This window comes from Formica exsecta, unplaced genomic scaffold, assembly GCF_003651465.1.
Source record: "Formica exsecta isolate Colony F162 unplaced genomic scaffold, ASM365146v1 scaffold33, whole genome shotgun sequence".
In the NCBI taxonomy this organism is placed as follows: domain Eukaryota; kingdom Metazoa; phylum Arthropoda; class Insecta; order Hymenoptera; family Formicidae; genus Formica; species Formica exsecta.
The window spans coordinates 1,617,583-1,630,142 of NW_021850553.1; the positions used below are offsets into that span (position 1 = coordinate 1,617,583).

The 12,560-nt window shown below is 34.8% G+C and overlaps 1 protein-coding gene across 4 annotated transcripts in view; it reads left to right on the plus strand.

The window, feature by feature from the left end:
- LOC115238218 (tensin-1-like) overlaps nt 1-12,560 on the plus strand; it is a 95,562-nt gene that overhangs the window by 36,545 nt on the left and 46,457 nt on the right. For all 4 annotated transcript variants that reach the window (XM_029811830.1, XM_029811832.1, XM_029811829.1 and 1 more), the window contains exon 2: nt 2,996-3,076. In XM_029811830.1, the coding sequence (XP_029667690.1) occupies nt 2,999-3,076 (78 nt within the window). In that variant the 5' untranslated portion in view covers nt 2,996-2,998. The remainder of the gene's footprint in view (nt 1-2,995; nt 3,077-12,560) is intronic.

Consider the following 12,560-nt stretch of genomic DNA (forward strand, 5'->3'; position numbering starts at 1 on the left):
TATATATATACACACACACAAAATATATCACTAATATTCAGTTAATAATATATCAAAATATATGACTACCACACAAGTGATATTAATTTAAAGTGTATATTTAAATTTATTTATAAAAAATTGCAACAGGTGATTTTTCTTGTGTGTGCTAATAAAATTTGCTCGGTAAAAGAATGAATTATGTTGGTTTCCGCGCAACCGCGGTTCGGTTCTTCAACGAAAGTGGAACAAGTGTTCTCGGTCCAGCATTCGGACGAAATTAGGTACTCCATGGTGCTATAGTGACGAAAATTTCGTCAACGAGCTCGTTAGCAGCTCGTATGCCGCAATTTTACCAGTACACGATGAGAGCGCGGAAAGAGTTACGATTATTTTCGTCTGACTTCCTGCCGGTTATTGGGATCTACAAAACGGCGAACAATTAATAAAATGTGTCGTTAAAAGGACGAGTAAATAGGAATAATTAAAACCAAGAATTTGTGAGGGACAAGGTTGATTATAATTGAGAAAAACAAATTATAGAAAAAAGTTTTGTGATAAAGAAATTTTCATTTAGAGTAGAGAAAACTCATCTCTTTTTATCTATACGTGGATGCAATTATTATCATAATTAATTTGATTTTATGAAGCATACACAATATGGAAATATAAGATAGCCTTGCTTTGCATATTAAATCGAAAAATGGATGACAGCGTCATTGCATCATCTGGCTTGTACTTACACGCATGTGGAGAAGAACCTCGTAGCTCAAGCTGGATATAAACGATCGAATAAAATAACCAGTGTATTTCGCCACCGTGAAATATATCGTGGATTTATGGTGCCGTAATAATCGTAACGATCCCTCACATTGGCAGCAGCAGCATGCGGCAGCGAGTGTCGTGGAGAAACGGGCTTTTACATTCTTCGATTGTCGTGATCGTTCAATCGATTCGTTTTAATGCTCGTTTTAATGCCTGCAAGATATTAGCACGGCCGATTGCTCACGCTAGTGGAAATGCGGTAATTGCAATAATAGTAGCAACGCTGTTTACGCGGAATCGACTTTTATCTCAAAACTAGGCTATAACAAAAGAAATTATATATATATATATATATTATATAATACAAATTATATAATACACCCCGTTTTAATCTATAAATGGACGTACTTAAAAAAGATATATTAAAAAATTTAATTAGTTTGTGTGAAAATATAAGAAAAGAATTTTTAGAGAGAAAGATTTACAAAATATTTCTTTTTCGTACGTATAAAATTAGGTAGGTAAAATTAATATTTCTAGCAAATATATATACAATAACGTATTTAAATGTGACATTTTGTATTTGATCAAAAATGTTTTATGAGAAAAAAATATTCTTTTCATCTCGAATATACTGAAATTGTTTTGTATCTCTGCTCTTCTCAATACTGACCTATGAATAGTTAGGGAAAAGAGATAATATCACGTTCAGTATTCATAACAATAACAGCTTATTCCACCCCGATATTTTTATAAAACATCCATTCCCTGTGGAGTTCTCTCGGTGGATATTCCAGTCGCTCTTCTGCAGTGGCATAATAATTCAGGAAAATCCCAGCAATTCCGGGAGAAGATCCTCCCAGAGACAAGTTCGATGAAACACAACAATGAGAATCATCCGGGAGAATTAAAACCAGGATTATATTGCGATACAAATCTATCGATCAAAATGCTGTCAGATATGAAACATTCGCAAACGCAAGAATCGTGAGAGAATCGTAAATCATGTGCATTATATTTTCCATCATAGTTTAATTCGTAATTTTCTTTCTATTAAACTTTTCCGTTGTTTGGTATTTATTTATTTTTAGTACTTTTTGAAATTATAACTCTTTCTCATTAATTGCAAATATCTGGCAATTTTTTATTTATGGGAAGGGAATATATGTGCCTTCTATAAGCACATAATTGCGTTAGGTACTCTTATTTATTACGTCCCTGGAACCTACCCTCTAGGTTTTTATTTATCGTCGTTGTTTGGAGAGGGTCGCTATTTTTATCGATCATATAATCGTTGCGAGACACATTTGGCCAGGCGAAAGATACGACGGTGCCTGAGATACAAAAATCCGACATATATCAGGTGATTGCATAAGTTCGTGCCCGATTTAAATATAAACTTCAATAGATTATATTTTAGAATGTATTTTTTTAAATTTCGAGAGGTATTTTTTCCAGAAGTATTAGAGATTGTTACAAACATGAATAAATCATATTTTAAATCGACGCAGAAATTTTTTAGGAAAAATTTTAGTGATCTTTCTTTAAATGGAAAGAAAAGTGGTTATCTATCGATCAAGAATAGGAACGAAATTTGGAAAATTTCGTTTCGAGACGCGCGAGGGTAGGAATGATCGCCAGCCAAATTGATTATTGAAAGGAAATAGCGGGCCTACGAAGAAGGAGGGCACACGTTCCGGTGGGCGAACATCCTCGAAACGGAAAAAGGAAATTAAATTCTTGTCGTAGGTTAGGTCAATGTTTGCCTTTATTGTTTTCCAACGTCGTGTGCGTGGCGTTATAGTTGTCGTGCTATGTGATTTCGCCGTCTGGCAGCTTTCCGTTGGGCTGGGCTGACGACCCTTCAAACCACAGTTACGTCGACGAACTGATAATTACTTCTCGGCAAAAATATAATAGATATAAGAGAGATATATTAGATAGAAAACGCGAACGCGTATAACATCGTTATTAAGCACGCGAGGATAATATGGGATGGTAGGCGTGTTTAACGAAGGTATTTTAATTACAATAATAAACACACATTTTTTTTACAAGAAAAATTTTAGAATTATTCATATTTTTATTGTATATAATTTCTTTTAGCTTACAATTATATCAAGTTAAATTTCGTCGCACTTTTTAATATTTCTAAATTTTTTCAGAGAGAAATGTAAAAGTGAAAGCTATACCTATATAGTAAATTTTTTCTAATGCATCGCTCTAACACGAAAAATTCTTTCTGTTGCAGTACATGGGTTCATTTCCTGTGGCGATTCCTGACATTGCCAGTCGCGCGGACTTTGTACGATCCCAACTGGAGATCCTTAGGGTAAGTAATTTCTCTCGTGATCCTGCATACACTAAAAACTACTTCTAATTTCTCATCTTTCCTGTAAGAATATTATTATTTTATGAGGATAGCAAATTATGCGTCTGAAGTGACATTGTTTTCCTTCCGGCGATAGTAAAACCCGCTCTTTCCGGTAATGCGCGGCAAGACGAATTATTCTAGCACGCCTCCTCGCATAATAAGAAGCAATAAGATCCTAGGATAATGGCGCGCAACCATATACCAGCGGTCCCATTTTCGCCTTGTTTGTTTCCCCGTTTCGCATGCATGATGAATCCGCCAGTTTTATATTCAAATTGTATACGAGATGAGCGTGAAACTACATAGATTTCTGCTCGCAACTTTTTAAAACATTTAAACATTACTCCAAAGCCGTTATTCTGAAATATCCGGTTTTCCAATCGTGTCTTATATAAAAAAAATATTGCGTCGATTTGACTCAGATTTGTCCCGATCTTATAATGATGCTTTTTTTGTTTATGATCTTATTTTGCGTTAAATCAGTGTTTAATATCATTTGCAATCAATGGCAAATATATTTTATAATTAGCTCGAACTAAGTATCATGTGTTGAAGGAATCAAACGGTCTTCATAATCTCCTCTATTACTGTAAACCTAGTAATGACTCTCGAGCCTGAAGGGATCAGCAAAATTTCGGCTTTGAGTTTCATCAGAGTTGAATATTTGCCTACGAGCGAGAATAACTCGGGCTAGGAAGTTCCTACTTAATCTCCAACATGTGTGGATGCACGTGTGTGGGAAAAGTCTGTGTACGTGTTGCTGTTCATGGCATTTTTCCCGTGATATTACTTTATTAAGGTGCCTCGTATAGTACATCGTTTTTTAATGTTGTCGAAACTATTATAATCTTATGTGAATAAAATTGTACGTTATTCTTATCATTTTTTCTCTTTTATAATTGATTGTCGATTGATGTATAAAGTACCATGAAATTATCCATTTTATCATAAATTGATGTCTCTCTATTATCAAATGTTAATATTTATTAGAAAATTTAGAGAAAAGATGAGAAATATGCATATATTATTAACACGTTTCCAATTATAATTGTTAATTGGTAGACTTCAATGCAGGCTTGAGTAGACTTGGCGAGGATACCAGGATTTCCCCTATATTACGTGCTATGCTAATTAGGATGCTAATTAATGTATTATCTATACATTCCTGAAAGGACATACGTTGTAGAAAAGCATATAAGAACAATAAAGCACTAACAATGTTTATTGCTATATCTTTTGTTATAGAAACATTGTCATGGATAAAATAGGATTTGGACATCTTTATGACTAAAAAAATTTTCGTGCAATATTTAAAGAAAAAGAAATAATTAGTTTTAATAATTGATTCGTAAACATTCGGTCACATATTTTCATATAATCATCAATTATCAATCTCCCGTTTATAAATACGATAAAGTTGTAGATTCGTGGCAACGAAATCGGAGGATATGAGCAATCTCCAATGTAATGAGTCGTAAATTCGACGAATCACTTGCCTCCCTGTGTTCAACGATCGTACCCACTTAATGCACACTTTCGCAAATCCCCATTGTTATATCCCATCGTAGAGAAGATCAGACTTTCAAAGAAGGGTTTAGTGTAACATGCCGTAAATGCGCGTATATCTCATCTCGCCCCTGCAACATTTATATTTATACGGCCGACGTAAATGAGGCGAAAATCACGCTCGGTTGGTTAAGAGAGGCTTCGTCACTCTCCCACACTAGCACTCAGTCGAGTATCGATATTTTTAATGTTATGTTTTGTGTTACACAATTCCTTTTCTTTTGTTGGTAAATTTAATTATTTTAATGGGGAATTCAATTTATAAATATATATTAAAAGATGCAAGCTTTTTATTTCTAATATAAATAATATAGTTGAAATGATTATTGATTTGTTTACTTATTTCAGTATTTACGCGTTTTATTTACACATTGATTGCAAGTGAGAACGTTATTTATGTTTGTCCAGAGATAAAATTAATATATATTCAGGGGGAATCCTGGTATCAAAATATATTCTCGCCAAGATTTACTCAAACTAATTAATTTGACAACTAACTCTATTTATGCAAATAATGTATTATCCAATAATGCATAATTTAAATCTCTTATTTTACTGAGTTTATAAGAATTTTCCTTAAATTAAATATCGTTAAATTTAAATCAATTCTGGGGTAATTTGTATCATTCCCACACACATATACTGCAAATATATTTATTAAAAATTGATATATTCTACGATTATGATGTAAATAATGAGTGCTCGTAATGTCTATAGAGGCATATGATAGTAATAGAGTTTTGTTTATTCGAGTTTAATGCCGATCTATTCGGTGACCGCAAATGGAAAGGATAAGCACGCACTCAAAAGGATAAGAAAGATTGGAATCAGGAAATAATTAAATTAACATGCGATTCCTTCTCTCTTTTGAGAGAAGGAATCGCATTTTTGATTAATCATAAAAATCCGAGAATAATAAAATATTATTAGATAGTCACCGTGAATAAATCTTTCACGAACGAGATTAAAGCGGAAAAAAGAGAAACATACAATATACAATACATATTCTTTTTGCTATACCGTTTTTACTTTTGAAATTGAAAAAAGTAATCGGAAAAAAATCATTTTTGTTTTTATTATACATGCATATATAGTTTATATTGCTAAAAATTTCTTTTAATCTTATGTTTATGTTTTCACATATCTTTTAAATTTAATATGTGAATAGTTCAATATTACTAAATTATTTATAAAACACCATTTTATACAATACAATTTTTCATGATAATAGTTTAAAAAATTTGATATGCATAAAATGGCAGTCAATCGAAGTACGCAAGTTGTTTCGTGTGGTTTTTGTAATAGTTCGCTTTCCCGCTCAAAGGACACTTTGCTACGGTAAAACGAAAATTTACAGCGGAAACTTTCAAAGGGTCCTTCCCCCGAAGCCTTTACCCCAAGTTTAAATTGAAACGAAATCATTGGATGGCGTTTATTTCGACAGAGTGTTACAAAAAAAGCAGCGCGCGAATTAACGGAAATTTATTTGCCGAAGTCAGAACATTCTCCGCGAACAATTTCGTGTTCACACATGCGGGATTTCAAGTATCGCGAGTAGATAGATTGTCAAAGCCACCTGCTTTAATTGCCAATTATATGAGATGCTTTTACGAGGTGTCAAATAGTGGTCCGAATTTTTTTGCGAGATATCCAGCTGAGGCACATTGTACCGATACTTTCGGTTAACGGAAATACATCGTACCAGAAAAATTGTTTCATTCGAAATAGTTCTTTGAAAATTACATACTGATTTCGAAATATCCATTATTTCATTAATCAAACGTATTGTCATTGCAAATTAAAATATCGATATTTCTATAAATATATTTTCAGTTTATATATGTTTTTCTAGATTGTATTATATATAAATTTATTATTACATAACTTTTTTATATTTATTAATCATATTCTTACTTTGTAATAACATAGGAGCTTTAAAGAAATCACGGCGCTCTCTTAAAATTCAAAATCAAATCGATAAACCATCGCGGGGAATGTAATTTAGTCGGGAAAAATCCAATAAACGCATTCTAGCAGCATGATGTATTGGCATACCTTGGGTTTCTTTTTCTCAGGTTTCTGTGTCTTACTAAGTTATTAAAGCTATGACAAAGGCAGAGTCGTGTCAAAGAAATACGATCTTGAAGTAGGCATCCGAGGGTGCGTGACAGTAAACAATCAGAAATTGTCTTAACAAAACTCAACAATAATTTACAAATTTGATTTATGAATATGATTTACAAAATTTATAAAAATTATTTTGTGTGTGTGTGTGTGAATATTTTTTATTTAAATATATATTTCTTAAAAATTTATTGACACCGACTATTTTTCCGAAAATATTTATATTCTTAATTATTCGAGCAAGAATCTCGTTGCCCACACGCGGCATAATAATGTCATCGTATACATTAATGAAACTAAATAATGAGTATACATAAGTATAAATTGGTCACAATAGCCAATGACGTAGAAACCATCTAATTCGTTTGCGTAGATTACAACGAATGGGGCAGTTTGTCACGGAGAAGGGTGTCTTTCCACCCTTGACACGTTGACCACCCTATAGACATGTCGAAAGGTCCCGAAACGCACAAGCACGTGCGGGATATATCGCAGACGTGTAGGTATCCATATTGATTTCGGGGACGCGTAGCCGCCGACCTCTTTCACTGCCTCTCTCTCCCCCCCTCCCCCTCTCTCTCCCTCTCTCTCTCTCTGGTATTTTGTAGCGCTCTTTTATCACGAAGGTTCAAATAAAGAAAGATGACGAAAGCTCAATCTTTCTTCCTGCTGTATGCCGACTACAAGGGATCTCTTAACGCCGTTGTTCGCGATTACCACGATTGGCATTGATTTGTGAAAGCATCGTCGCGAAAACGAGGGGAAGGACAAAATCCAAATGTGCGCGTTTAACTCTTTCGAGTTCGAAACTTTCGCGATGAAATCGACTCGCTCCGCCGAAGAACAAAGAACGAAAATCACGTTTAACCGGTTCATCTCCGAATTACGATTCACCACGAAACCACGTCGAACCATTCTGGAAAATCGATCTATCCGCTCACGTTTCATTTTCCCATCTCCATAATAGCGGTGAGACTTCGGCGTTACATTATCAGACAATCGCCGAAGACGATCGGATGCTGGCGTCATACTACATGTAGGTCAAGTATAATTTGTAGCGAACTGGTTAACCGTTCTCGTTATAAAGACCTTAGCGAAACCGGTACAACTTCGACAAGTTCTCATTTCAATGCTACAGACATACAAAAAACAAGATTTTTTTATTCTTATTTGTAGCATATGAAATGTGGGATAATCCGCATAAAATATCTGTCTTGTAATATCCAGGATCGAGCTCACTGAAATTATATCGGTTTTAGTACACACCCGTTTTGTACACATGTCGTTTCTTTATCCCGTTACAGCTCGCCACCGATCTCTCATAATCCCTTCTCGTGGTCGCCGTTATCAAAAGTACGCCTCTACGTACAGCAGCGGCGAAGAGTCTTACGAGATTGCCGAACACGGTTTAAAACGATAGCCTTTGCCGGTGTACCGGCATTCCCGCAGGTCGTTGAACCTCTTCGTGGTCGTGTGTGCGAACCGCCCTTCTCCCCCTCTTTTTCGTTTCTTGAACCGAGACGTGAATGCGTGAGCGTGAGCGCGGGCGTAAGCGTGTTGATGACGTAGATGTAAATGCGACGAGAGTGGCTTTTGGCGCAAGGAGTTTAGCAAACGTGGACTCTATTGACCAAAGAATGCTTTGCAAAATGAACGATATTATAAATAAAAAATTGAATTAATCCATCGACTAAAAGTTTTAAGTAAATTCAGCTTAAAAAGCAGAGCCTCGCGCTGAAACCTACACAGTTATTTAAAAGAAATAAAAAAATTATACACATTATCAAGTTAACTCGATCTATCTTGTCGCAAGGAAATATATCTTACGGATATTCTCGTCCTAGATTACGGAGAGATATTGGCGAGGAATTCGAGAATTATCACCGAAAAATGTTCGGCGTGAATTCGCTCGGCACATACATACATACGTCAATGCAACATGCCATCGATCGAAAGGCAATACGAAGCGGCTTATCTGTCGTTCCTTTTATTACTCTCTCGGGCTCACTTTTACGAGAGAATTCACCAGCCAGACTACCGATGGAGTCTCCGCATAGCATTTACGATTTTTTCTCTCTTTCTCTCTATTCTCGCTTACGATCTTCTCATATCCCTCGTATTCATCCTATCCTTTTTTCTTCGCAGCAAACAAGGTTTTTCTAGATGCAGAAAATCGAGCGTCGAGAAATATTCGATCCAGGTCAAAGTCAAAGAGCTTGTGACGGTTCCAAATATTTTTATGCTCGATGTAGTTTCGGCTATTTCTGACAAACGTCAGTTACGCGCCCCTTGCTCGACGATGTAAAATCGTCTTTCTCGAAAGCCGCTGCTATCAAACAGAACTTAGGGACGGATTTTCTTGCAAACGCTATAGGCACAGTACTTAGCTTACGAATTTTTTAATTTCTTGGAAGGAAGGAAAAACTCAAAAATCGAAAAAAAATTTTTTTATAAAATATTACTTATTTGTGAAAAATATCAGAGATATTTCTTTTTTTTTTTTTTTTTGCTTTGCTTCTCCTTTCTCTTTTGGAATATTTTAAGGTAAAATTATCTTTATAGACAGATAAATCCAATTTAATTAGTTACTTATCCATGCTATTTTTATCATAAAATCACAACAAAAAAGTCTAAAATGAACGCTACAGTTAAGTGAGTTTGCAATTTTCTTAGCCGTTTGCCCTTTCAGAATTTGTGCAAAAAAATTCTGTATACGTTTCCGCTATCAAATTTCAACAATTAAAATGTTTCGAGAGAAAGAAAAATGATTTAATCGCGAGTAAGGAAAGAAGCGACTTCCGTATAAACCTTGGCCTAAAGCCTTCTTTATTAGCTACAATAAAGAATAGCCGCGTGATATTGCCTTTCGTCATTGAAATTCATAAATTCTTCGGTAGTCCCTCTATATTAGAGCTCTAAATTCTCAAGAAGTTCCGCGGCTATTCCGACAAGGAATATAAGATTTCTGTAAAACTTTTGATTAGCATAATACCTAAGGAAATATGCAATTTTCGAGATGTTTTTCATCTCGGGAAATTGTGCGCATATGTTTTATTCTCTCTATGAAAAAGACACATATCTTGTCTATACATTTGCAAAAATATTCCAATGCATTTCTCAGTATCACTTATTTACATGTGTTCGTTAAGACGTTGTATAAATTAATGTCACAAAAATAGGGACGAGAAAGTTATAAAATAGTTAATGCATTAGTTATTGCTATTTTTACCATGAAACGTGTATTCGATCAATCAAATGAACGCCCGAGTAACTCGCGCAATATATATGATAACGTCAATGCAAGAGAAGGAAAACAGCAGCTCGCCGCCTTTGTCACTTATTCGCAGCACCAAGTAATTTATATCTTTCTCATCAACGCTATTATCTCGACCGGCACTTCATAGACCGGCGGGCGTGCAATAAACTTTGCGGTGCATTTTCATACGGACGACGGAGATTCTCAGCCGTCCATGTCCGGCTCGGGAATCCTTTTGGCTGTGCGGGGCTTATCCGTCTGTTCATTGTGAACGTCAGGCAAGCCGAGCACTACCGGATATTTACAGTCTGCAGTCTACGCGTTATTTCTACTTTAATATCCTGTCATTGCCCGTGACAAACGCGAAAAGAGAAACGATAGGCCTGGAAAAGAGACGGTGATAGTTGGATTTAGAAGAGCGAAACTTAAAGCTTTTAAAACGAAAATAAAGTAAATATAATGCAAAATGCACGACTTTTAAGCTGTCTTTTTTTTAAATTTTGAGATATTGATTAATTTTTTAATGCTATTTATATTACAATCGTGTTTTTAATAATGTGGCATTTTTTTATTTCTTAGCAATGCAACTTTATAGACAAAGATATTGAGTTTTTATATTAATAAATACATAAATTTTCTGGATATTTACATGTGTTCGTTAAGACGTTGTATAAATTAATGTCACAAAAATAGGGACGAGAAAGTTATAAAATAGTTAATGCATTAGTTATTGCTATTTTTACCATGAAACGTGTATTCGATCAATCAAATGAACGCCCGAGTAACTCGCGCAATATATATGATAACGTCAATGCAAGAGAAGGAAAACAGCAGCTCGCCGCCTTTGTCACTTATTCGCAGCACCAAGTAATTTATATCTTTCTCATCAACGCTATTATCTCGACCGGCACTTCATAGACCGGCGGGCGTGCAATAAACTTTGCGGTGCATTTTCATACGGACGACGGAGATTCTCAGCCGTCCATGTCCGGCTCGGGAATCCTTTTGGCTGTGCGGGGCTTATCCGTCTGTTCATTGTGAACGTCAGGCAAGCCGAGCACTACCGGATATTTACAGTCTGCAGTCTACGCGTTATTTCTACTTTAATATCCTGTCATTGCCCGTGACAAACGCGAAAAGAGAAACGATAGGCCTGGAAAAGAGACGGTGATAGTTGGATTTAGAAGAGCGAAACTTAAAGCTTTTAAAACGAAAATAAAGTAAATATAATGCAAAGTGCACGACTTTTAAGCTGTCTTCTTTTTTAATTTTGAGATATTGATTAATTTTTTAATGCTATTTTATATTACAATCGTGTTTTTAATAATATGGCATTTTCTTATTTCTTAGCAATGCAACTTTATAGACAAAGATATTGAGTTTTTATATTAATAAATAAATAAATTTTATGGAAAGAATTCTTGAAAAAATTAGAGAAGAAGAGAGGTATATACGATATTATATGAGAATCCAAAGATATAAGATTGAGAAAATATAAAATTGTGATCTGTATAGGATAATTCAATAAAAAAAGCTATTGTAGGAAATTGTAATTAAATCAATTCGCTGAGAGTGACACGAGATTACGATAACGAATGCACTAAAATATACGTGAAAGAAATAGATATCTATTTCAAGAACGCATCGATAGTTTGCGTTATTATTTTATCGAACAAAATAATTATAGCATCACTCGTTATAAAAGATACCCAATGGATATTTTTCAAACGAAATTATCAAACTGTATCGATTTACGAACTTGTAAGCATACTGTATCCATAGAAAAGAGATAGAGATATGTAGACATAAAAGAGAAGAAGGTCTTCCTTCGGAATGGAGATCGGAACGCGATGTCTGCACTCTCTTTTCTTCCTTCTTTCCTCTCTCGTTCTCTCCTTATCTTTTTTCGTTTGCTGGACACAAGCCCACTCTTTGAAAGTATTTCAAATGATCTCAAATATTACGGTAAAACTCTCCCGCCGTTGGAGCAGTTCCATTCGTGTCCGTTCTGCCACACACTTTTCTTCTTGTTTCTCATGCCGAGTAGTCCGTCGAAGAGGAGAAAACTTCTCACGGTGTTACTCCGTGCAGTTTCAAGGAAAATGGGGAAACGACGGATGCTATTCCAATATCGGAAGCGAATCACGTATGTATGCAATGATACAGATATTTTTTCAGACTATGATTTTATTTTACATTGGCGATAATCAATTTCCGACTTTTCCGAAAATGGATGATTTATCAGTGATTGAATTTCAAACAAATAATGGATTAGTAAAATTGAATGGCATCGGGGATATTGATATGTATATTCACAGTCGTGTATTATATTAATCCGTTTTACTAGTATATATATATACATTCGATTACAATGGATATGAAAGGATTCCTACATTATTTTATGTGGTTTTAATCAAACATATTCGCTGTTTTTTGTATTTTATAAATATATATGCAGAAAAAAAGAAAAGAGAGAAAAGGAGAGAAAAAAATTAA